Source organism: Camelus bactrianus, chromosome 10 (genome assembly GCF_048773025.1).
Source record: "Camelus bactrianus isolate YW-2024 breed Bactrian camel chromosome 10, ASM4877302v1, whole genome shotgun sequence".
Lineage (NCBI taxonomy): Eukaryota > Metazoa > Chordata > Mammalia > Artiodactyla > Camelidae > Camelus > Camelus bactrianus.
Genome location: NC_133548.1, coordinates 7,950,874 through 7,977,383, shown reverse-complemented (window position 1 = coordinate 7,977,383; position 26,510 = coordinate 7,950,874). Strand labels below are relative to the sequence as shown.

The 26,510-nt window shown below is 46.3% G+C and overlaps 2 protein-coding genes across 5 annotated transcripts in view; one reads left to right on the top strand and one right to left on the bottom strand.

Moving 5' to 3' along the window:
- RTN3 (reticulon 3) overlaps nt 1–14,604 on the top strand; it is a 54,030-nt gene extending 39,426 nt beyond the window's left edge. For all 3 annotated transcript variants that reach the window (XM_045518102.2, XM_045518103.2, XM_074371848.1), the window contains 6 exons: nt 8,015–8,222; nt 10,236–10,374; nt 10,804–10,873; nt 11,312–11,358; nt 12,105–12,163; nt 13,639–14,604. In XM_045518102.2, coding sequence (XP_045374058.1) covers nt 8,015–8,222; nt 10,236–10,374; nt 10,804–10,873; nt 11,312–11,358; nt 12,105–12,163; nt 13,639–13,684 — 569 coding nt within the window. In that variant the 3' untranslated portion in view covers nt 13,685–14,604. The remainder of the gene's footprint in view (nt 1–8,014; nt 8,223–10,235; nt 10,375–10,803; nt 10,874–11,311; nt 11,359–12,104; nt 12,164–13,638) is intronic.
- Nucleotides 14,605–15,793: 1,189 nt separating this feature from the next.
- On the bottom strand, nt 15,794–24,391 carry ZFTA (zinc finger translocation associated). Of its 2 annotated transcripts, XR_012509541.1 has the most exons (6): nt 24,154–24,391; nt 21,513–22,010; nt 20,595–20,981; nt 19,840–20,388; nt 16,867–19,645; nt 15,794–16,094 (listed from the first exon to the last, which is right to left on the bottom strand). XR_012509541.1 is itself a non-coding variant. In XM_074371847.1 (5 exons), the coding sequence occupies exons 1-5, from the start codon at nt 24,290–24,292 to the stop codon at nt 19,182–19,184; spliced, it is 2,037 nt and encodes a 678-aa protein (XP_074227948.1). In that variant the 5' UTR covers nt 24,293–24,391; the 3' UTR covers nt 15,794–19,181. The 2 variants fall into 2 exon arrangements, 1 of the variants encoding a protein (XP_074227948.1); XM_074371847.1 differs by having other exon boundaries at nt 15,794–19,645.
- Between the last annotated feature and the right edge of the window lie 2,119 nt (nt 24,392–26,510).

The window sequence follows — 26,510 nt, the reverse complement described above, 5'->3', positions numbered from 1 at the left end:
TAATTTTACCAGTAATATGAACACTCTTGGTAAATAGAGATATTTTTTGTCAGGATGCTTCATTGCCATTAGCAAAATAAGATAACTGAGAAATGATTAACTTAATACAAAGAAGCTATATTATGCGTTGAAATGGAGTCTAAGAAATAAAAGGCATAATTAGTACAGCACAAGACTTTAAACATTGAAACAAAGCTAGAAAAAAGTAAGGGTCTGTCAAATGAAAATAAATTACACATTTAAAATACATAATCTGGTAAGTTTTGACATATGTATACACCTATGAAACTCTCACCACAATCAAGATAGTGAACATCTCCATCACACTAAAGTTTATGCTCCCTTTTATAATCCCTCCCTCCTGCCAGACAACCATTGATCTGCTTGCTGTCACTAGATTGGTTTGCATTTTCTAGAATTAATATATATTACCCATATATATATGGGTCATAAAGTATGTACTCCTTTTTTTGTCTGGCTTCTTTCACTCAACTTGATTTTTTTGGGGATTCATCCATATTGAAAAGCGTGTTGCTAAGTAGTATTCCACTGTATGCATATATCATTTGTTGATGGACATTTGGGTTATTTTCATTTTTGCTGAGTTTTTCAATTTTCAGTTTTGCTTATTTGACAAAGCAGCTATGAACATTCATCTCTTGTCTTTATATGAATTTAAAGTATTTTTTTCTTGGTTAAATACTTACAAATGAAATGGCTAGACTGTAGGATAGTTGTATTTAACTTTGTTAGAAACTGCCAAATTGTTTTCTAAAGTAGTTTGCATTATTTTACATTGCAACTAGCCATGTATGAGTTGTAGTTCCTCCATATCCTCACCAGCATTTGGTATAGTTAGTCTTTTTTAAGACTAGATATCTCCCAGGTACATAGCAGGATCTCATTGTGGTTTTAATTTGCATTTCCCTAATGACATGATTTTAAGCATCTTTTCATGTGTTTACTTGCCATTCATATATCTTCTTTGATGAAAGATCTGTTCAAATTTTTTACAAGTTTTTATTGTGTTTGTTTTTGAGAGGAGATATATATACACATATTTATATATTCTGGATACAAGTTATCAGATGCGTTATTTGCAAATACTTTCTCCAGTCCATGGCTTGTCTTCTTATTCTTTTAACAGTGTCCCTCAAAAATAGAAGTTTTTAATTATGATGAAGTACAGTTTTCAGTTTTTTCTACTATGTATCTGTTGTCTATTGTTGTATATAGGAAATCTTTCCTAATTCAAGGTCATAGATTTTTTTCTTATTTTCTTCTAGTAGTTATACAATACTAGATATTATATTTAAGTCTGTGATCCTTTTGTGTTAATTTTTGCTTATCATGTGAGGTATTGATCAGAGTTTGGGGGTTTTTTGCACATGGATAGCCAGTTGTTCGGGCACCATTTGTTGAAGACTCATTTCTCCACTGAACTGGCTTTGCAACTTTTCAAAAAGTACTTTGTCCATATATGTGTCGATCTGTTTCTGGACTTTGTATATAATCTCATTGCTCTCTTGTCTGTTTTTAAGCCAATACTATACCATCTTGATAATGGTAGCTTACTGTAAGATAGTATAATACTTGGAATCAGACAGTGTTAGTCCTCCAACTTTGTTCTTCAAAGTTGTTTGGCTCTTCTAGGCCCTTTGCATTTCCATAGGAATTTTAGAATCAACTTGTCTATTTCTACAGAAAAAAAACCTACTGGGATTCTGATTGGAATTACATAGACTTATAGATAAATTAACACCTTAGCAATTTTAAGTCTTTTAACTCATGAAAATAGTATAGCATTCCATTAATTTAGGTTTTCATTAGTTTTTCTCATCAGTGTTTTATAGATTTCATTGTACAGATCTTACACATCTTTTGTCAGATTTATGCCTAAGTATTTCATATTTTCATGATATTTTAAATGCTATTTTTAGCTTAGTTTCTAATAGGTTAATACTAATATGTGGAAATATAATTAATTTTATAAGTGGACCTTATATCCTGCAACCTTGTTAATAAATTCATTTATTAATTCTAGCAGCTTTTTTGTAGGTTCCATCAGATTTTTTAGATAGACAATCATGCCATCTGTGAATAATGACAGCTTTACTTCTTTTCCAATTTGGTGCTTTTTTTTTTTTTTTTTTTTTTTTTCCTTTTTTTGACTTACTGCACTGGCTAGAACCTCTAATACAGTGTTCAGCAGAAATGGTAACAGAGAACATCCTTGCCTCCTTTCATTAAAAATGATGCTAGCTGTGGGTTTCTTATATATTACCTTTATCAAATTGAGGAAATTCCCTTCTGTAACCTAGCTTGTGAGAAGTTTTGTCAGAGGGATATTGGATTTTGTTTTTCTGTGTCTTTTGAGATAATCATATGGTTCTTTTTTTTTTTTTTTTTTTTAGTGTGTTGATACGATGAATTACATTGAATGATTTATGAATGTTAAACCAATTTTGCATTTTGGGAAAAAACTCTTGGTTATGATACATTCTTTTTACACATTTTTGGGTTGCATTTGCTAAATTTATGTTAAGAATTTTTGCATCTACGTTTCATGAGCAATATTGATCTGTAGCTTTCTTTTCCTATAATGTCTTTGTCTAGTTTTGGAATCAGGGTAATGCTGGCCCTGTAAAATGTGTTGGTAAACATTACCTTCTCTCATTTTTCTGGAAGAATTGGGAGAATTGCTATTATTTCTTGTTCAGTGTTTGGCAGAGTTCCTCAGTGATGCAGAATTCCCCTGGAGTTTTCTGTGTGGGAAGCATTTTTTCTGTAAGTTTTATTTCTTTAATAGATATAGGACTGTTCAGTTTATCTATTTCTCGAGTGAGCTTTGATAATTTGTGTCTTTGGAGGAATTTTCCACTTTATTTAAATTGCCTAATTTATGGGCATAACACTGATCATAATATTCCCTTTATCCTTTTAATGTCTTTACAATCTGTAGTGATGTCACCTCTCTCATTCTTGATATTGGCAGTTTGTGTATTCTTTCACTTTTCTTGATCAGTTTAGCTAGAGTTTTATCTATTTTACTGATATTCTCAAAGAACCAACTTTGATTTCATTGATTTTTCTCTGTTTTTCTGTTATGTTTTACTGATTTCTGTTTGGATTTTTATTATTTCCTTTTGTTTACTTGGAGTTCAAGTTTTCTCTAGCATTTTTTAAATTTTTAGTTTTTTTACGTGGGAGGTCATTAAGACTATTTATTTATTTATTTATAATGGAGGTACTGGGGATTGAACCCAGGACCTCGTGCATGCTGGCATGCTCTCTACCACTTGAGCTATACGCTCCCTCCCTCTCTAGTGTTTTAAAGTTGAAGGTGAGATCACTGCTTTCTCATCTTTCTTTTCTAATATAGACACTTAGCTGGATCCCACAGATTCTGATTTTCATTCAGTTCAGAATACTTTCTAATTTATCTGTTGATTTTTTTCCTTTGGTTTATGGGTTGTTTAGAAGCCTATTGTTTAGCTTATACAAACTTATTATTGACTTTCCCAGTATGTTTCTGTTATTGTTTCTAATGTAGTTACGTACAGTCAGAAAACATAAAAGTGTCTTGAATCCTTTTCAGAGAGACCCAGAATTTGGTTTATCTTGCTGAAGGTTTCACATGGACTTGGAAAGAATGTATATTCTACTCTTATTGTGTGGAGTGTTTCTGTAAAGAACAAGAAGATCAGATTGGTTAAGAGCCTGCTATAAATAAATAAAGTGATATGTGCTCTGAAGAAAAGTAAGGCAGACTGAGGAGACAGTGATGTAAAGAGAGGATGTTAGATGGAGGTGGGCAGTCTCTGAGGACCTGAGTCCCATAAACCAGGACCTGAATGAGGTAAGGGGGCAAGTTGTGGGAAGCTGTGGACCAAGAGCATCCCACGGGTTTGCTGTATTGAACCTGTTTTCCTAGTTCTCCCTCTGCTATCCCCCTTCTAATCAGTATGTTCTCCCTTCTAGCCCAGACCATAATTCTACCATTGGCTTTATACAGTGTTTGAACATGAAGTCCTCATAACAGATGTAACAAAATGGGAATGACAGTGAAAAGGTTAGAGTGGCACAAATTCACCAAACAGGTATTAAACTACAAAATTTAAGAGGTAGATTACCTTTAAAGTTGAGAACCAAAAAAAAGAAACAAAAACCATGGATAAAACCTAGCCATTTTCCACCAACTCAGTCATTAAATAAGTGAGGGAGGCATATAATACAGGGAGAAATGATACCCGTATACTCAAGGAGAGGCCAATTTGTCATTCTTTTTAATCTCTTAAGAGACTGAATTGTGAAACCTTATATGCAAATTCATTTACACTTAGTGTAGACACACATCTGTACAGGACTGTGATGCATCCTGGGCGTGGATATATAGCTATAGTCTCCGATAATACAACAGTTACAAATTAGTGCCAGATAATAATCTGAGAGGATAATGTCCATTTGAATATATAAACATGACACTGAAAGAGGCATAAAAAAAGTCCATATCCAATCTGGTTTCCTCTCCATTATACTGGCATTCTGCTTGTGATAAAAACAACAACAAAAAACAGGCTAATAAGAAAGAAGCTAAATGCCTCTCTCTGTCTACAGTTCATTTAAAAGAAAGGCATCAAGAGCTGGTGTATGACCAAAACATTTTTAAATGAGTGCATCAGAATCTGTCATCCCTGAAATCTACCACAGACTACAGATATAACAGAGAACTTGCTTTGCAAGGTTATGTTCAAATCATTCCTTTCTCTGCTACGTGCCAAAAACCAGGGCCACACTCAAGTCTGACTTACCAGTCCTGTGATGACGAGCCAGTTCAGCTAGCTGTATGACAGTGCCCACCTCTTTGCATCTTAAGCACCTGCGAGCCCAGCACTCTAAAGAAGCAGATGCCTGACTCTAACCAGGGCAACAAGAAGCCTGCTGGCAATCAGTGGTGTGTTAGGATTTTTCAGTCAGTTTCAACTGGTCTTGCAAGCTTGGTAGATTACGTATCATTTGCCGTAGTGGTTATCCTAAGTTGAACATGCATTCTCTTTATTTAGTCAATTAAGGTTTGTTTTCTACCATTGATTTATTTTAAGACCAAGCCCAGGGCCTTCTGTGCTGTTACGCAGTTTGTAAACTGAACACCTCTAGGGAGCGCCATTTGCACGTGTTATCATTGTAGATTTGAATGTTTCTTACAACAGTTTTCCAGTAGATGGCAGTAAAGTTCATAAGGAAGGGTGGCATTTTCTAATTTGCACAAAGGTAGGGTTGCATTTAGGCTGGCGTCTTTATGCTTTTTTCCTTCCTTCTCTGATACATCAAGGTCTTTTTCTCTAGGTCCCAGTCTTATCCTCTCAGCTTTTCTTTCTGTTTCTGTCTTCCATTCAAATATTTCAAACTTGAAGAATTGTTAACATTACAAAAAACTCCCATGTAACCTTTGCTCTAGTCACCATTTGTTAACATTTGGCCGCTTTTGCTCTGTCACTCCCTGCCTCTCTCTATAGAAACGTGTGTTTTCCTGAACCATTTAAGAGCTGGTTGCATACATCCTACTCTTTTACCCCTAAATACTTTGGAGTATGTTTCTTTCAAACAAGAATTGTTTGTTTTGCATAGCCGGAGTGCACTTACAAATTTAGGAAATTCAGCATTGATACAGTACTTTTATTAATTATATAGTGTACATTTAGTTTTTTTCAGGTGACCTTTTATAGCTATTTTTACTCTGTTATCCAGTCTGTGATCACACTTTGCATTTATGGGGTGTCAAGTCTCCTTATTCTCCTTTAATCTGAAAAAGTTCTTCAGCTTTTCTTTGTTTTTCACATCATTGATATTTTTGAAGAATACAGGTCAGTTTTGTAGACTATTTCTCAAATTAGGTTTATCTGGGACTTTCTCTTTAGATTCAGGTTATATGTTTTTGGCAAGAATACCATCAAAATGATGTCGTGTCCTCAGTGCATGACACCAGGAGGCACATGGTATCCACTGCTCCATTACTAAGCATTCTGTGTTGGAACTGTTCTTGTAGTCGTATGAAATGTGACATACATCTACTTGGGCTCTTGACTGTAGGAATTCTGCTGAGCATTTGCGCTCGTAAGTAGACAGCATTCTCCTCTGCTTTCCTGTTCGGTCTGGTGAGTCTGAGCTGCCTCCTAGTTCTCTGTCCTTTGCAACTCCTGGGATTCAGTTTCCCATCAGGATTCATAATACCTCTTCTTTCTCCTAGCAGGTGACATCTGCTGGCCAGAATCTCTGAACCACTGATTATTTCTTCTGTACAATCAGCATTTCGTTAGTGTCTCTCAGTTTCAGGTTAGGTTGCTTTGACTCTAGCAAGGTTAGGCTTCAGAGGAGAGAGAGTATTGTAGCAAATATGGGGAAGAACTAGGTGCCAGTGGGTCAGCTTGAATTGATTCATGTTCATTTCATCCTCAGTCACAGTCTTCCAGGCTAACTTTTTTTTTTATTAGAGTTAAAATTTGAGTGTTTACTGCATGTCATTCACAATGCTAAGCATTCTGCATGCATTAGCCTTATATATTCCTTAAAACAATTCTGAGAGGTACTACTCAGCCATAAAAACCGACAACATAACGCCATTTGCAGCAACATGGATGCTCCTGGAGAATGTCATTCTAAGTGAAGTAAGCCAGAAAGAGAAGGGAAAAATACCATAAGAGATCACTCATATGTGGAATCTAAAAAACAAAAACAAAAACAAAAACAAAAAACAAAACCAAAGCGTAAATACAGGACAGAAATAGACTCACAGACATAGAATACAGACTTGTGGTTGCCAGAGGGGCGGAGGGTGGGAAGGGATAGACTGGGATTTCAAAATTGTAGAATAGATAAACAAAGATTATACTGTATAGCACAGGGAAATATACACAAAATCTTATGGTAGCTCACAGAGAAAAAAAATGTGACAATGAGTGTGTATATGTCCATGTATGACTGAAAAATTGTGCTGAACACTGGAATTTGACACAACATTGTAAAATGATTATAAATCAATAAAAAATGCTTAAAAAAAACAATTCTAAGAAGTAGATGTCCCTCTTCATCTTACAGATGAGAAAACAAAGGTTTAGAATGATTGATTAAAGTAACATGGCTGAAAATTACTAGAACTCAAACTCATGTCTCTCCAACTCCAAAGTCCTTACTCTTTATAAGCAAAGAGTAGCATGAAGAGACTTGCAGGGGAACTATTAGTGTTGAAGTTAGCCTTCCCAGATTGAAATTCAAATGTGTCATTGCTAGATTGGAGGTAATCGCTAGCCCTCACACCCAGAGTTTTTGAGGTGTCTTTAAGTAGAAGAACTCAGATTTTTTCCATTTTGGATTTCCCAAGCATAGACCCACTTGTCTGGGACAGTCTTGGTTTACACCTGTTTCCTAACAGTTTTTAATAGTGTCTCCATTCACATTCAGATGTATCATGGTTTAGATAATTATATGGTCCCCTACCCATAATCCTTCCTGAGTTCTCTAACAATCAACATAGAGACTGGTGTTTCACCACAGCCAACACTAATAGAACTTGGGTGGTTTTTATTCACTATTTTCTCTGCCTCCACCCCAATTTATACATTTCAGGTTACCTTTGGTTTTATAGTCAACTAAATTATAAGCATAGTTTGCTTAATTTGGTCAACTGTTACCAAGATTTTCCCACACTTGCTCTACCATCCCTTCTCCCGAAACATTTACAGTAAATGACACTTTACCCCATTGTACTTCTGTAGCCATGACTAAAAAATAACTTCCTAAGTTTCGATAAACCTATCCAGAAATCAGAGGAACAGCGTGAATCATCACCCCTGATGTAACTTGATTTTCTTTTACCAGATCCTCTTAAGGAGGGGTGCACCTGTAATTGTGCGCTATTGTAATGCTTTTCAGGTGTGCAGGGCACAGCCAGGAAGACAGTCCTAGCCTTGGGGCTCATGGGTGTGCACGTAACTTATGTTCCCTTTTCTTTTGGCAGTGCACGACTTGATTTTCTGGAGAGATGTGAAGAAGACTGGCTTTGTCTTTGGCACCACGCTGATCATGCTGCTTTCCTTGGCTGCTTTCAGTGTCATCAGTGTGGTTTCTTACCTCATCCTGGCTCTTCTGTCTGTTACCATCAGCTTCAGGGTCTACAAGTCTGTCATCCAAGCTGTACAGAAGTCAGAAGAAGGCCATCCATTCAAGTGAGTTGAAGGATCACATGTAACATTCTACAATTTATTGAAGGGGTTTGCTGAGGCTGGTTAGATGTAAATCAGACCTGATTAAAAATCACGAATTATAGGGCCTAATGCAGTGGACCTATGGCGTGAAACATCAGCTTGAGACCAACTTATGAAGTGACCAAGTTATGAGCCAGGAACTTTTTGACAAACCAGAGGCTCACCAAAAAAGACTGTCTGAATTCCTGGGCAGGGTCAGTAGGAGAAGCAGAGCATCTAGGACAGCACTCAGTTAGATGGGGTCCCAAGTATATGCTTAAGCCCCCACATAGTTAACTCTTAAAACAATTTTGAAATCTTGGTGTTGAGACTGTGCTTTTGGCATTTATCAGAACTCAGTGTCCACTCTTGGTTTTATTACTGATTTCCTTCCTCTCTTTTAGTTTCCTTAATACCAGGGGAGGTCTTGATAAAGTCAGTAAATTATGCATTTCTAGAATCCAGTTGCTAGCTTTCCTGACTGTGCTGTGTATGACTTTCACAAATGTTTTCCTCACGTTTTTCCTGTTGAAAATCTTAGCCCATAAAAAATGTAACAAGAGCAAATGTCAGTGTTTTAAAACCCCTTCTCATGGAGAAAGAAACCCTCTGTGATCTCTCAGGACTCCGACAGGTGTCTGGCTACAGCTCTGGTCCTTGTGTTTTCTCTTGGTGAAGCTAGAAGGAATAATTTAAACTATATGTAGCATTAAGAAAAGGTTATTGCAAATTAGTTTTAACAAACCAGTTGTTGTTAAGTGAATGAGTGGATAATTTTTTTTTTTTGGAGGGGGAGGTAATTAGGTTTACTCATTTATTTTTAGAGGAGGTACTGGGGATTGAACCAAGGACCTCCTGCATGCTAAGCATGCCCTCTACCACTTGAGCTATGCCCTCCCCCACCGAGTGGATAAATTTTACTGTTTTGCCACAAGCTCAGATGTCTTAGCAAGGTTTTTTTCTCTTTTGTGACATGCTGTGTGGATTTATAAAATGTGTTTTGTTAGGTTGTATTAGTTACAGCATCTAATTTTTGTAACTTTTGTATTTGATGGTAAATAGTTTCTTAATAAACAGAAAAGAAAAACATGCCTATTAGTCTTCTGTTTTTCCCGCAAGACTGTAGGCTCTTTAAGGCAAAAGCAGTTTTATCTTTCCTGATAACCCTAGCACCTAGCAGAGGGTCTCACACTCAGTAGGCACTTGGGAAGTACTGACTGAATGAACAAATTATAAGCAGGTGGTTATATCTCAATTCTGTCGTGCTTCTGGGAACAGAACACAGGTCTTTCTTTTTCTGTGGTTTTCAACCCTGTCAAACTCAGTATCTCCACCCTCCTTTTTGTTTTTAACAAATATTTTATAATGCCTCCTTTATTATTTTGAAATGAAATTCATAGATAATATAAAATAGACTAAAGTGTAATGTAAGGAGTGATAAATAGAAATTGACAATAAAATAATACGTATTCCAGTCAATATTTAGTTGCTTGGACGTAACTACACCAAAAAAACCCATAATAAAGACATCAGATACTTGTATCTACGCACATAATCTCCAATACAGATGTGACTTTCTAACATGATGAAAAAAATCTTAGTTAAGTTTTAGCATAAACAAAGTACAGTTTTAGGAAATTCAGGATATGTAAAAACTGTGAGAAAAATCTTTGTTTTTATGTATTCTGGGCTCTTGATAATTATAAATAGGTTCACCTTCATGAATATCCTATGAGGCAGCAGAAGTTATGCAGGACATAGGGCGATTCTTTATTGTGCATGACTGTCCCACAGTGCAGACTTCTAGCATCTTTGCCTCTGCCCACTAAATAACAGTGGTGCCCCCACCCCACCCCACAGCAGTAAAAAACGCCCTTGCAGATTTCTAAAATGCACCCTTCAGGGAATTTCACACTCTAAAGAACTTCTGTGCTAACAGAAAGAAATCTTCTCCTGCCATGTCAAATATGTGACTGTTGTTTCTTCTTCTGGAAGAGCCTACCTGGATGTAGACATCACTCTGTCCTCTGAAGCTTTCCATAATTACGTGAACGCTGCCATGGTGCACATCAACAGAGCCCTGAAACTCATTATTCGTCTCTTTCTGGTGGAAGATCTAGTTGACTCCTTGAAGGTTAGTTTCCTCTGCAGCTTTTGATGGTGAGGCTGAGGAAAACCAGGGACTAGGTTGTAATTCAGAGAAGAAGTAGTGAAATGGATTTTATCAAACTAAAGGAAATGTATGCTTACTTCAGTCAACCTGTCAAAATAGGGATAGGAGTTAGTAGAGAAGGTACTTCTGCACCTGGAGAACTAAATCAGAACAAGGGTAATGTAGTTGACAGAAATGCAGTTATAGTCTGTTTAGGGACCTGAGAAAACTACAGAATTCTCTGATGCACCCTCAAATATACAGTACAAATGTGGCCAGCTTCATTTTGAAAGTATTTATGGCATATGTCACTACACTTATGCAGACTTAGCTAGAGAATAATTGCATCAGTTAACCTGAATTTTTCATTATGATTGTTCCTGCTTAACCCTCTGATGTTGGCTTTCACAGCTGGCTGTCTTCATGTGGCTGATGACCTATGTTGGTGCCGTTTTCAATGGGATCACCCTTCTGATTCTTGGTAAGGTAGCAAGGAAGGTGTCTCCAGGTTCTTTGAAGTAATTGGTAAGAGGAGGAGCACAGAGAGTGCTCAGCGTGGCTCCATTCCTTCCACATTGACCCAGCCTTTAACATCCATAGAGACCTTGAACTCGGTATTGGAGGAAACTGTGTCTGTGGCCATAGGCTTATTAAAGGTCCTACCTATAAAGAAATATCCGAACAGCTAGAAGTAAAGGAGAGTTGTGTAGGTTTGGTTTAAATATGGGGTCCTTATTTGTAGAAACCATTTTCACAATTTGGAAATTATTTGTGGTACAAAGAACAGGCCTATGTACGTGTATCTAACTGCCCATAGTTGAAGAGCTCCGGCCAGAATTTCTCATGTTGAAGATCTGTCTTGAGACTTTGTGACTGTCTTACGTTTACACATGCCAAGTCTCATGATTCTGTCTTACAGCCGAACTGCTGATTTTCAGTGTTCCAATTGTCTACGAGAAGTACAAGGTAAGCATTTATTTGTTTTGAATCAGATATGCCAATTGATGTATGACTAGTTTTAGTTCACTTTTTAGGCATTGAAAGTTCAGAGCAGTCTTTTTCTAACCATTTCTACAGTCTAATTTTTTTTTAAGTCGGGTGCCTACAAGAGACTGGTAACAGTGGCTTCCTCTAAGGAGAGAAATAATGGCTAGGAGAGATAAGGGTAGGAAGGAAACTTGCTTTTATATCTTGCTGTGTGCCTTTTCAGTTTTTACATATGGATGTGTTATCTGTTCACAAAAAATAAGTTGAAAATGTTTAAATAAATAAAAACTGATGTCTGAAAAGAAACTTAAACTACTAAGGCTATTATGGGAATCCAATGTGAACAGACATTTGCAGTGTGGAGTGGTGTTTACAGAGTGACTAGGTGCTGTGAGGTTATTCTTTATAGATTAAGTCATTCATCAATAGACTTTATTTATGACTTTTTGGTATTAAATGAATTATTCTTACCCGGGAGCCAAAATGCATTTGTTACTACAGAATATAGATTAGGCACACTGTCTCTAGTGTTTAGAAACTGCTATAAACTCCAGTGTCTCTGAAGGAAATACGTAGCAAGTGCTTTTTAAAACTGAGCATTATTTTTATTTTCCAGAATATTTAATAGTGTTTTTTAAAACTGCTTAAACTATACGAAAGAATATTACCTTCAGGAAAATTATTAATCTGTGTGTTGCCACAACTGTCACTTTTCTCCCTTAAAGACCCAGATTGATCACTATGTTGGCATCGCCCGTGATCAGACCAAGTCAATTGTTGAAAAGTAAGTATGCTTAGATTCCACATTTCATCATAACGTGTGCTTTTTTCCCCAAATTATTTTTAGTCTCCTGTGTATAATGCTAATACCAAAGAAAGTAATGTTTACCCTGAAAAAGAAAAACTTTGCTTAATAGTTTGATTTTACTAGAAATTATTTCATTTCCTTCTTCATAAAACATCTTTTGTATCTCAGACTAAAAGAGATCAGTGGGGCCAGGACTACTCTGCCCTTTCTGGGCTAGCTTTAAATGTTCTTGGTTGTCTCCCCACCTTCATTTATTTTCATAAATATCAATTTTAAGCCAGACTCTTCCCCCCCTTTTCAGAAATAAAAGTTTTAGTAAATAATTATCTTAAGACTTAAAGATACCTCTTTTCTATGACTACCAAATCCCTCTGTTTTCTCCTTTTTTAAATCAATTTAATATTTAAACCAAGTAATAAAATATTAGTAGCCATTTTTATGACTCCCTATGTCAAGGAATTGTTTTCACTTTTTTAATTTTGATTTACAGCAAACACTATGGAACTGAACACTTTGAATTAAAATGTTGATATTTTCCCATATCTTCTTCAGATATTCTTTAAGAAACAAAACATGCAGTTAAGTCTTCTTTGTGCCCACCCCGGCCAGTCCCTTTCACACCCCAGAATTTAGTGTTTTTTTCTAGTTTTGATAAGAGAAAAACTTGACTATATCCAGACAGCTCTGGCTTGATGCCAGCATCTTTACCTCCTCTTTTGCTTTTAATTTAGGTAGACATTGGAGCTAAAACCAGGCAAGGGCAGTTAGCACAAATATGTATCTGGTTGCCGTTTACTCCTGATTATGAAAAGTGATCGCTTGGCTTTAAACCTAATGTCTTGATTAGTAACGTTAGCTGACTAGTCCCCTGCTGTGGTGTGTATCGTTTGTGGGGAGTAGCTTTGACATCAGCTGAGAGGTGTGAATGTTCTTTAGCACCCTTAGTGACAGATAACCTTAATGCACAAAATAAAGGACAGCTTTAGCTTTAGTGAGGGGCTGGGAATTGTTGCCATCTCCTGTGGGTTTTTAAATATGTCACCTGGTCCTGACTCCCAGTTCCTTTTGTGGCACTGTGGGTAACCTGGCATTCCCAGAGAAGTGGACTCTTGCATTGCCAGCGTGTAGAGCACAGTCAGCAGGCATTATGCCCAGGCATATCTTATTCTTCTCTGGAACCCGCAGCAAAGGACCCAGGAAGTTCAGGCAGTGAAAGAGGACGGGCAGCAGGCACAGCAGCAGGGAGAAGGGGTAGATCTTGATACTCTCCTCAGCTCATCCCAGGCCAGACTCAGCCCCTGCCTCTTTGCATTCAGAGTAAGACCTATGAAAATGGGAGTGTTTTTCACATGACTCTAGTAAATCCAAGACAGTCTTCTAGCATCACTGTTAAAATAAAAACCTAGAACAAATGTCTGTGTTTTCACCCTTGTTTTCTCTTTCCTCCATAGAATCCAAGCAAAGCTCCCTGGAGTCACAAAAAAAAAGGCAGAATAAGTACATGGAAACCATGGAACCAGTACCAGAACCAGTACATGGAAACAGTTACTAAAACACCATTTAATAGTTACAATGTTACTTGTACTTTGAAGGAACGTGCTCACTGTCAGCTTGAGCCTGCATTCCAAGCTTTTTTTTTCTTAATTTGGTGTTTTCCTCCCCCTTCTTTCCCTTTACCCTCAGTATCAAGCACAAGAATTGTTGGACTAAAAAAAGAACTGCTATCTTAGAACCCAAAAGAATAAAGAAAGAATGAAATAAATAGGATAAATCAGTACCTTACGGTGGTGGAGCTTTTACCCTGTAGCTTGAAAGGGGAGGGGGAAAGATTGGAGGTGAAGGAGAAAATGAAAAATAAAACACATCTCTTGGGTTCTTCTATTCAATTTTCAAGGACTAGTCTTACACAGCTTCCCATTTCCCATCATAGTTTTGCCCTTATTTTTAAGTTAAGAAATAATGATTAACTTATGAAGAAATTATCTGGGAACAGGAGTGGGATTCCTTCCCTTGTTGTTTTGTTTTGTTTCTGCTGCCCTCTGATCCCATCTTCCTGCCCCACAATGTGAGCAGCTACTCCTAATCTTCTTCGTTTAACGATGTAACTTTCAACTCTGAATAACTTATAGGTGATAGCGGTAATTCCTGTTTCCCAGAATGCCATCTGATAACCAAGAATGGTGATGCAGAGTAGGCTGGAGGAGGGGCGCACGAGAGCACTGCTGTGACTCCCACTCACGCTTAGGAAAGGAAAGGCTCCGCCATCTGGGTCGGTGGTGTCTGGTCGTTTCTTTTGGACACCAGTCTGAATTTCGTTTGAGAATTTATTCCTGAATGTGCTTTCCTCCCTCTTTCCTACCCTCAATAAATATGGTTGTACTTTTCTTATTATAAAATAAATGTCTGTAACTGCTGTACACTGCTGTAAACTTGTTAGAGAAAAAAATTAATCTGCATGTGGGCTCTTCAGTTATTGAATTATAATCCTGTCTCAGTCCGTTGGGGGGAACATTCTCAAGAGGTGAATTACAGAAACATAAAGGCCTTTTTCTCTTTTCTCCCTACAGCTTCCTCCTTCACATGCTACATCTTTAACCTGTGTTCATCGTTTTACCCTAAGGACCAAAGCCGAGCTGGCTTGAGAGGAGATTGTGTCTGTAGTTAAGAGGCCACAAATTAGTGTAGGGAAGTGCATTTTGTGGTTCATACGGAGTTTTAAAACTTGGAGACTAGCTTCTTGGGTGTGTTATGTTTTGAGGGTTCCTTTCATTTTCAGGCACATAAAATGTCTTAGCACCTCTACCTGCTGTGGGGTGCTTCTTTTGAGAATGTTTTCCAAGAAGCGTTTCGTTAGGTAAGGGTGACCAGGCAGGGCCAGACTGTGTTGATGGGCTCTGTGCACAATTAAAAGACAACAGAACAGTTCACACTGACATCAGATGGAGGATGTTTGGGAATCTTCAATTCCTATTGGAGACTGATAAGTGTCTTCCTCCCCTTCTAACAGAAAAATTCAGTAAACTTGAAAGAAAAGTCATCTGTGGGTTCCTTCAGGTTGTAACTCATAGTCATGATAATCTGGAGGGAATATGCACTGGTGACTTGAAAGTAAGGGCTACGATCTGTTACGGTCCCAAAGCAGTGCAACTTTGTAGAAGGTAGTGGAAGTTTTCTTTCTACTTTTTTGGGGAAATTACTTAGGAATCGCCTTACTCCACTTATTTTCTTGGCCCCCTTTGTAACTGATTTCATGTCGTAGTAGGAAATGCATTCTCTGTCCCCATCCTTTGCCCTCCCAGGAAGTCAGTGCACTGATCATCTTTTTGGGCTTCCCCTCCAAAGGACCTTTTTCTTTACTGGAAGCCTCCACACCTAGCTCTGTTTTGTTATTGTTGTGTTTAGATAATTGGACAGATCCTTGTGCCACACAGGAATTTTTTGTTTTTTTAAGAATCTATAGATGAAAAATTAACTAATGAAACTGTGTATGTGTTAATGTGCGTGCAACATAAAAATACAGTAGCACCTAAGGAGCTTGAATCTTGGTTCCTGTAAAACTGCAAATTGATGTGGTATTAATTAAAAAAAATGAAACAAAACAGTGACTGTGTTGTCATTCTGCTAACTTTATTCTTTATACACAGTTTGGGTAAAGTAAGAACCAAACAAGACTTCCACTGGCCCCCATCCCCACTCCACTTTTGAGACTTTAAAAAAACTAATTGTTGATACTGGTAATGATCTCCAAGATTGCAGAATTTCCATAGTAGAGCAAAGGTGTGCATTTGGTTTCTGAAAGAAAATGAGACCCTCTAAGAGGTGGCCTTAGGAGGAAGATGATGAGGCGTGGAAGGGGCCAGAGGGGTCTCTTGTCCCAGTTCACACCAACCTATGAAGGTTCCCCCACCTGCAACATGAAGCAGCCTGTAACTCACACATAGTCACGATGTACTTAAAATGATTTCAGTCACCATGGAAAATGGAAACTAAATATATGTCTTTGCTGAAAGAACTTGACCCCTCAGATTTGCTCTTTCCCAAAGCTAAGGCTGCCATGACCCTTAAACTGGATTTTTGAAATTTATTCAACATATCTCTTAGAAAACTTAGGCTGAAAGTTTTTAAAAAATAACTGATGCAAACAACTTCACAAATACGCATACAAATGTTCAAATAATGTCGCTAACATGGTATATAAATATGTATTCAGAGTAACATTTACATATTGGCCATAATAGCAAGCATACCATTAACAAAAAATTCATGAAGAAACTTCACCTGTTCGTGTCAGATTACCAAGGCAAGGAGGAGGCACCTGGAGATGAGGACCACCTGATCTAACCCTTAACCTTTGAGGCTGTAGCTGCAAAGTAGTAATCACTACCGTGGCACGTTCTAGATACTGGTGCTCAGAACTTCAGTGAACCTCGTGATCACTGGAGGGCTATCAAAAGACTGCTGGGCCTCACCCCAGTTTATGACCCATAAGGTGGGGCCCCCAAATTTACACTTCTAGTAAGTTCCTAATGTGATGATGCTGTTCTGGTGGCCACACTTGAGGACCAGTTAAGTGTTTGGGGCTACCTCACAATGAAGACATGGACTCCTGTCCTCCTACGGCCTCTCCCTGCCTATCAAGAGGAATTACCATTCCCACCCTGCTCTCTGCCCTGGCTTACCTGAACTTCAGCAGTGGGCCGGGATGACTATAATAGTTGCCCCAATTTGCCTACTGTTTTTGAATAGGCAGAGTAGCAAAAGTGGCGGAACACTCCTGGATCTGAAAACAACATGCATGAAGGAAAATAAAAGAATGGCAGTACCCAACCCGGTGCCATCTGTAATCCCTGTTCTCAAGCTTTTAATACTGTTGCAAAAACCCTTGGAGGTTCAAACACTCTGGGAATTCACTTTTCAGTCAACTGACAGCCCATGTGGCACTTCCTGAATCCTTGGTGGCATCAACAGCACAATGCCAGATATTTTGCCCCACTGGAGAGGCCTTGGGCTAGGCAACAGTCACACCTGGAGTTCTGATGAAGGCTGCTGCCGCCACCCTCCAGCTGAAGCCTACGTAGAATACTCATTCCCGGAGGGTGTGCAGTTCTCTGCCATCCCTGGGAGGCCACAACTGCACTGGGATGGCCTACAGTGCCCAGCACAAGCCATCCTTCAGCAGATCTAATAGTAAAACATTTTGATAACTTAGGAGCGATTGGGAGGCCATGTGGTGTAGTGCAAAGAACACTGAATTGAAAGTTGAGATTTTTATTCTTGTCCATGTACTGTTCCTACTTGTATGATCATTTCAGTTTCTGAGCTTCATTTTACCTGTGAAAGCGGTGGGGCGGGTACTAGTTGATCTCCAAGGTCTTTCCAATTCAAACAATCTTGAATTATATAAAAAATGCTATAAAATCCGTGGTATAAAATCCAATTCCCAATTAGGAAGAGTCAAGGCGACTGGGCCTGAGGCACTTGAACCTTGAGCTCTGGCCTGGGGGCGCTGGGATGAGAGGAAAGGCTTCCTCTTTGCTCTCTGCTTTCCCACCCACAGAGGCAACTCCTGGCGCCAGGTGCCAGGGCCCCTTGCCCTCCAGGCCCAGCCCTGAAGTCCCCACTCAGGCTTTAAGAACAAAGGAACTGGCTTGGCTATGTGAAGAGCAGACACTGGGGCCCAGAGACTCGAGAAGGGGCCTGGAGAGTCCCACACTAGTACGGGATGTTTGGGGTCCTCCCATCCGCGCCTCCGCCTAATTCCTCTTACCTTTAGGTCCTTCCTCCACCACCTCACAGCTTATCTCTGATACACGCATAATAAATAAGACATTTGCACATAGGGTGACGGACAGCTCGCTTCCCGCCCCTCCCCCTCTCATATAAAAGCATTAAATACAGTTTCAAAATAAAATACAAAGAGCAAAAAGGGCCTGATCTCGGGGCCACCTGTTCTCCACAGGAGAATGAATCTACACATCCCTCTCGGACCTGCCTGGGAGATCGCGGGGCCCACTCCTGACCCCTCAAGGCCTGGTGCTGCCGCGGGGAGGAGAAAGGAAGGCCGAGGCCCGGCCCCAGGCCCTGAGGACTGAGAACGGGTGGCACGCCCACCGCATACAAAAGGGGACAAGAAGGGGACGGGAATATAAAGCCAACTGCCGGGACCTCCAGTGCCCCGGGCTCGCACTGACGGGGGCGCTGAAGCAGGAGCGCCTGACTGAATTTTAGGGTAACAGGAGGCCTTCGGAGCAGGAGGAGCAAAGGAAAAAAAGTGCTAATCCCTTTACAAGATCTCAGTCCGGGCGGGCGTGGCAGTGGCCGGGGAGGCGGGTGGGGCCTCTGGGCTCTGGGTTCCCACAGAGCCCGCCCCAGAGGCAGGCGCAGCAGGCGGGGCTCGGGACGAGCTCCGCCACCGCCCCGCCCGCCCGCGGTCCTACGCGCCTTCCCCACGGGCGGGTTCCCAAGCCCAGTGGCCCCGCCTCCCGAAGAAGGCCCCCGTCCGCAGTCCCGGACCCAGCGGTCGATAATGCCAGTAAGGACTGGACAGCAGCCGCCCCGACCCGGGAGCCATGCCTGCCGGTGTGCGGCTCTGAGAGCTGGGCCCCCGGCCAGAGGAAGGGGCGCGTCCTTCCTGCCCCCGACCCTACTTGGGACCCTAATACTGACTGTAGGCGCCCCTGTCCCGGCCATGTACAGAACCGCCTCGCGGGGCGCGGCTAGAGGCCAGAAGCTCTCCGTGCAAACGCTGTGGCTTCTCAGGAACGTGAGGCCCGGAGCGGAGGGCCGGGCCCCGGGTCTGAGGGAAGAACGCGTTTCCTGGGCGCCCTGACCAGCTTCTGGAGCTCTGGCAGCGAGCGGAAGCCAGCGACCCCACCCAGTCCCCTATCTCCGCCCGGCCCGGCCAGCGGGGGGCAGCGGCAGCGGCCAAGGCCGCAGGAAGCAGGGGCTCCGGGCCGGAAGGTCGGCCAGGTGCAGCCCCGCGAGTGCGAGTCCTCTACGCCCGACACACGGCGCCCGCCTTTAGGTCCGTGCTGCCGTCGCGCGGCGCCGGGGCGGGCGGCCCGAAGCCCTCGTGGCCGTAGCAGCGCAGCGCCGCCTCCTCGTAGGCCTCCAGGATGGTCTGGCGCTCCTCGGGCGTGAAGTCCATGGAGAAGGGGTGCACCTGCAGGATGTGCCGCTTGATGGTGCTGACCTTGAGCGTGGCCAGCGCGCCCCCGCACACCATGCACACCAGGCCGCGCCTGCTGCCGTCGTAGTCCATCAGGTACTCGCCCCGCCAGCGCGGCTGGTAGTTTCGCCGCTGCTCTCGGCTGCGGGGCGGCGGTGGCGGGGGAGGTGGTGGCGGCGGCGGCGGCAGCGGTGGGAAAGCGAGTCCCCCGGGCTCTGGGCCGTCCTCGTCGTCCTCGTCTTCTTCGGCGGGCCGCTCCGACGGTTCCCCGGGGGAAAGCGGGACATCGCCTAGGACGGGAAAAAGGACCGCACTGGAGCCGGTGGGGGAAGCAGACCTGCTCCTGCGTCTCGGCTTCATAACCCCCGACCTTAGCCCTCCTGTCCCACCCTCCCCAATCTCCCTTTCGACCTTCCACTCTCACCACCCTCCTCTACCCGACCCCCACTCTCCCTCCACTTGCTCTAGCCCTCCATCAGCTCACCCCACCACTCCTCCTCCTCTGGCTCCTCCTCCTCTTCCCCTCCCCCCTCCTCGGAGGCTGCGGCTGTGCTGGGGGCGGCAGGATCCCTGGGGGACTCGGGGTAGGGCAGCCCCAGGGCCAGCAGGTGGGCGGCCTTCTCGCTCCACTCCTGGGCGATGAGGGCCTTGACTGCCCCGCTGAGGCGCTTGGAGCCCGGATGGCGCTGGCGGATGTGCCGCTTGATGGTGCTCATCTTGAGCGAGGCCAGCGCGCCCCCGCACACCATGCACACCAGGCCACGCCGGCCGCCGTCCAACTCCATGAGGTACTCCAGCCGCCAGCGCTCCTGGTAGTGGCGGCGGTGGTCGCTGCCCCGCGGTGAGCGGCCGGGGACCCCCACCCTCTCGCCCTCCTCCAGCTCCTCCTCCTCCTCTGCCAGCCCAGGCCTCTCAGGGACCCAGCCAGCCTCTTCCTTTACGTCTGGGGGGCTGAGATCCTGAGAGGGGGCTCCAGCAGCGGGGGCCGAGTCCCGGCTCTTTCTGGTCAGGTCCTGGGGGACGAGGTCATCGTCTGTTGGGGAAGGGGTGAGGGAAAGGGGCTCAGCCTGCTGGTCAGGTTGCCCTTACCCACGCAGAGGGGGTCCCTTGCTCCTCACCCCAGCCCCAAGCTAAAGGCCCCAGCCAGAGGGGGTGTGTGTGTGTTTCCCGGTTTTGGCCACAGACCCTACTTTGCAGCCCTTATACGAGGGGGTCTCAGCCCTGGGATGGGCCTCGCACCTGATGGGGACTGGATGAGCTCAGACAGTGCCTCAGGCTGGCCCCCCCAGGCCTGCAGCAGGGCACTGCGCTGGGGGCCGCTGAGCCCCAGGGAGCTGGGGTGCACCTCCAGCACGTGGGCACGGATGTCGTCCAGGTGCAAGCTGGGTAGTGCCCGGCCACAGGCCATGCACACCAGCCGGTTCCCCCGCGGGTCATAGTCCATGAGACACTCTGCCCGGAACCAGTTCTGCAGGGACTCCTTCAGCCTCCGCTCCAGGCGCCGGGCACCCAGCCCCCTGCTGCCCCCAGCCCTCCGGGAGGCAGAGAGGCGCCGACGCCGAGCCCGGGGTGCCACTGGGCCCCCTCGTCGCTGGCGCCGGCTGTCCCCACCAGCTGGGGCTTTGCCTGAAAGGATTGGAGGGAGGGAAGGAACTGAGAGGCTGGCCCTCTGGGGGAGCCCCACCACCACAGCCAGGTCTGCCATCCACAAGCCTCTCCCTCACTCTGAGCCTTCTGCTTAATTTTTGCCCTTCCCTTCCTCTCCCCTCAAGTCTTAACTCCATCTCCTAATCCTCCCACACACAAACCCTAAGCCCTACCACTCCTCTGCCGGACCCAGATTCTAGCCCCTTCCCTAGACCTCACAGTCAGCCATACCTTACCAGTACTCTCTGCACCCAGCCCTTCCCCTGCCTATCCCTCCAGCCTTCACTCCCCTTGATCCATCTGAAACCAAAGAACCTCAAAGCTGTCTCCGACGTTGGAGACCCCCCCATCCCACTGTCCCTCCCCCACTATTATACAGTAAGCAGATTTCACCCCAAAAAGGAGCAATAATTGCTCAAGAAAATCAGCTAGTTGGCAAAAAAGCCCAGGGCTGTCCCCACTAGGTCCCATCCACCACCCAGGCCCCTGCTTCCCCGTGTCCTACATTACCTGGGCCCTTGGGCGGGCAAGCTTGGAGGCCAGCCCCTTCCTCCTCCTCCTCCTCTTCCTCCTCCTCCTCCTCCTCAGCCCCCTGGGCCCCCAGGCCCTCGGCCTCTCCACAGGCCCCCAGCCCCAAGTGGGCATCCCAGCTGTTGCTGATGACTTCCTTTTCCCGGGGACTCCAGTGCAGGGAGTAGGGGTGCTTTTGGCGAATGTGCCGCTTGATGGTGCTGAGCTTGAGAGTGGCCAGAGAGCTGCCGCACACCATGCACACCATGCCGTGCCGGGCAGGGTTGAAGTCCATCAGGTACTCCAGCCGCCAGTGATCGTGGTAGTAGCGCCGGTGGTCACGGCCGGGGATGCGGCTCTTTCCAGGCCTCGAGGCCCGGGCCTCACAGTGGTCTGAGTATTTCCTGCCTGAAGATGCTGGTCCCCTGGCCCTGGAGGAGGGCAGGGGGGCACTCCCCCAGGACCCCAAGGCACCCCCTTCCAGCTGAAGATCTTGCCCTGAAGAGGGGGAAAGGGAGACAGGCTTTCAATCTCCGATTTCCAGGGAAAAACCCAGGGCTTCGATTTTGCAGCCTGAGAAAGGGAGGTGGGAGAGGGGTCACTTGGGCAGGAAAGGGATGGCAACAGCAAGAAAAAGGGAGTAGGGGAGCAGGGAGTCAAAACACTGGCCCTTTACAAAGAGGGAGGATCCTTTAAGAGAGGATCAAGAACAAAAGAATGCAGGGCACAGCTCTGACTTTTTAAAAAATAAGGTGAAGGCCAAGGAGGCAGCAGGCTCTGCAAGGCACCCCTTTTGAGCTACAGGGTTAAAGCCAGGAGAGCAGCAGGCCAGGGCGGTTACAGCCAGAGCAGAGCGGGCAGCGGGGCGAGAAGAACAAAGGGGGCATCTGTCTGCATCCAGGGCTGCACACGGGACCCACCCGCCTGAGGCCCCAGCTAGGAGGGCCCCACCCAAAGATGATCTCCCTTTTCCCAATAATGCCTCAAGTCCACCCTCCTGGGAGTCCCATTTTAAGAGGCATTAACCATGGTCAGTTCTCCAAATTTAGGGCCCCATAGGAGGGATCCCCATGACAAAGCTGTCAGCACCTCCAGGGAAAGGAGTCTTTAGGACCCTGACTTTCCTAGAGTCTGGGAGAGCTGATGACTGAAAGGAAGTGGCAGGAGGGCCACCAGAGTGGCCACTGAAGATTCTGCAGCAGGGAGTGGCCACCACCTACGGGAGTCCATTAAGCCTTTCTGGGGATTTATTTTTCACCCTGGCAGGGAGCTGGCCACTGCCCAGCAGTCAGGAGGCAGGCAGTGAAGAGGCCACGAACCCAGTGGGGTTCGCTTTTATCAAACAGACAGACACCCAGCAGTCCCCCACCCTCCCTACAGTTTGGACCCTATTTTATTTCAAAAAGGGTTTTCTGGCCACATACGCTAAATGGACAGGTGTGGTCATTCTCTCAGTGGAGAATCACATGGTCCAGGAAACAAAAGCAGGATCAGAGAGGGCTCCTGTCATCATTGTGTTTTTGTTTGGTTTTGGTTTTAGTTGATCCAAAGAAAAAGAAAGCACTAGTTTTAGAGTCAGAAACCAGGGCTCGAGTCCTGGCTTCACTGGTAACTTGCTCCATGACCTTTGATAGGTCATGTCTGCTCTCTAGGCCTAAGCGTCTTTGTCTGCAAAGGCACTGGATAGCTAGCTGGTCTTTGAGCATCCTTCCAGCGCTGGATCTGTTAGTCTAAGGTGGACTGGCCCTTTAAGAGCTGAAAAAAGGGGAGGAGCTGGGATTCTTTAAAAACAAAAGGGGATGGGGAGTTTCTGGGAGGGGAGCTCGGATTAGAGCAGAGTCTCCCTGTCCTGGACAGAAGCTTCAAGGGTCTGAAGGCCTTGACCCTGCAGCAGGGGGATGAAGAAACCGTCTCCTTTGTGAGCAAAGGAAGAGGAATGGCTGGTCCCGCTATAGCTGACAAAGTGTAGCAAAATTTCTGAAAAGAAGGGAGGAGGTGGCGCGCGGACAGAAGAGGGTGTCTGCCTTTGTGGGCGAGTCCAGCCCTTTAAAAACTGCCCGCCGTGGGGAAGGTACTGGTGGGTCCCCAAAGAGGTGCAAGCCATGCTCTTTCCCAGGGAAAACGTAGCGAAAAAGAAAAAGGGTTCCTCTCTCTAGGCAAGGCCACAGAGAAGAGGACAGCGCGACTTAAAGCTGCGGAGTCCCCAGCTCAGTTCCTTTGGAGGGAGCCCGCGAAAGGAACCCAGGGTCTGGGCAGACTTTTAGGAGACAGCCGGATAAGCGAGACAAATCTGGGAGTCTGAAAGAGAAAGGGGCGGGGGCCGCAAGTCCAACAGCCCAGAGCGCGCGCCCCGTGGCGCTTCGCCAGGTCCTTTGGGGCCCCTCCAGCCTGGCCTCCAAGGCGGGGGCCGCGGGGCCCTTTAAGGGGGAGGGGATCCGCCCGAGCCCCGCCGGCCGACCCCGAGAGCTGGGCGGGGGGCTCCCCCGTTGGCCCTGCAACCGCGATCCGCGCCCGCCAGGTGGCGCCCCCGGCCGCCCTGCCCGCGTCCCCCCCTTTGTTCGGCGGCGGAGAGGGGCCCGGAGCCCAGAGCCGCAGCCCTCCCCTCCCCCATGCTGGGGCCCCCGCCCGAGCCAGCTCTTACCGCCGTCGTCCTCCTCGGGCTCCGCGCCGCCGCTCGATCCGGCGGGCGGCAGCCGTCGGCCCCGTGCCGAGGCTGCTGCTGGCCCGGGGCCGCCCCTGCCGCCGCCGCTCCGGCTCCGGTGGTCTCCGCCGGGCTCCATGCGCTGCGCTGCGGAGCGGGGCCCCGGGGCGGCGGGGCGCGGGGCCGCGGGGCCGGCGGCGGCCCGCGCGCGGCACTCGGTGCGCGGGGCCCCGGAGCGCGGGGCGCATGCACGGGGCGGCCGGCCGCACGGACGGCTGGCTGCTCGCTCGGCGGCGCGGGCTGGACCGGGGTGGGGATTCCTGTCTGGGGCCCCTGGGGCTCCTTTAAGGGCTCCTGGGTAAATTTAAAGGGGCCGCGCGCTATTTCCTCCTGCCAGCTCGCGGGGGGCTGGGGAGAGAGGCGGGAGGCGACGAGCCCGGCCGAGGCTCCGCAGCCGGCGCCCGCCGCGGACGTTAGGAGCACGGACCTCGTCGCCCTCGCGGTGCCGCGCTGCCGCCTCCGGGACTCGGGTCCCGGCTCCTGAAGGGTCACCGAGGTGGCCAGGGGCGCTGCGTCCGCTGCGACGCGCTTCCACCGAGCTCGGCTCGCAGCCACTGCCCCCTCGGGGCATCTCAGAGCCCGGCTCCCCTCACCGGATCTGGCAAGGGGGTCGCCCGGTAGGGAGGTCCAGGTCTCCGCCGGGGGCTGCCTCCTCCCGCGCGAGCTCTGCGCGGGCCCCAGAACGGACACGACTGGCAAGGGCCCCAGATGGCTGAGGCCCCACCGAGAGGGTGGAGCCGCGGGGGCGCCGCGCCCCCTCCCGCGGGAGCTGCCTGGGAGCGCTGGGAGTTCGGGCTTCTGCATTGGAGGGCAGACGGGCAAAGCTCCCCGGAGCTGGCCAGGGCTGGGACCGCGGCCGGGGAGACTTAGGCTGGGAAGAGGGGGCGGGCAATAGACCGGCGGAGATCGGGCTGCGCCGGGGCCCGATACTGCGGGGCGGAGGTGGCCCCAGGATGGAAGCCGGGAGGAGAGGGCGTGCGCCGCGGTGACTCAGGCTCCTGCCAGTGCAGCCCTAGGAGTGCCAGACGAGGCCCTGAAGGCGGCCCTGGACCCTCTGTCCCGCACGAGGAGGCGAAGAACGCTGACCTCGGGCGGCGTGTCGGGCACCTGGGGACGCGCGCCACCACAGCTGTGAAGCTCTGGGACGGACCCTGGCTGCGAGCCCCAGGATGCCTTTGAGCCCCCAGGTCCCGGGAAGCAGAGGGAAGGGATCCGGAGGAGCAGTCAGGGGGCTCGGCAGCCTGGGGTCCTTACGCGAGGACTGGCTAGAGGAGCAGGTGCTTTCTTTGCCTGTGGTTGGTCGCCCACAACAAAGGCGATTCCTGGAGATCCAAATTACAGGGTGCGGGAGGCTATGCAGGGTCTTATTATCTAGAGGTGGGTTTTATTCTCTTTATTGAGGTGCCCAGCCATCCGTTAAAGAAGTCACCCTTCACACATTCCTTCGTTCACGCCACACCTACTGTGTGCCAGCATGCTCCTAGGCTGAGAAGACAGCAGTGATTTAGCACCTACGGCTTATAAAAAGGAACCAATTTCAGCCCTTCAGGAGGCATGGGAAATATTAAATTACTTGGAACACAGGAAGCCTATCCCCTAAGTGTTTGTGAAGAGGGGCTGAGAGCTAAAAATTTTTAAGTGCCTAAAGGTGTCTATCACCATGGGAGATGTTGTCCCATCTCTTCCTCAGTCCCCAGGATAACCTGAGTCACCTTGGGTAAACTGAGGCTCAGCCCTACAGCACTGCTCTCTCCACTGCTGGCCTTGCTGTCAAGACCTTCACCCACTTGGGGACAGAGGCCCTGGTGCTGATGCAGTGCCAGATAGGGCCATGAGATGGGGGATTCCTTCATTCATGTCCTTTACCTGTGCCAGATCAAGGACACAAAGGAAAAATAAGACTGACCTGGCCTTCACATGTTCCTAAGTGTGGATTTTTTAAAAATCACAAAGGCATTCCATGTTCAGGGCTGGCCACTGTCAGACACTCTGGTAAATGTCCTTCCAGTTCTCTTTCTATGTGTAGAATAGGGTAAATTCTTTTGTTACCAACAAAAAGGTATCTACACCACCTCAAGCCATTTTTAATAACCTCTAGCTCCTCTCCTTGCCCACATCCTGCGTAGCTTCAGGACAGCTCGAAGCTCAAAGCTTCTCAGTTCCAAGACATCTTCCACTCACCATTTGATTCTCACACCCACCCCAACAAAGACGAAGCTTTGCTTTGCAGATGAAGAAATGGAGACTCAGAGAGTCAAGAGTCTAACCCAAGGCCATTCATTCATTCATTCATTCAC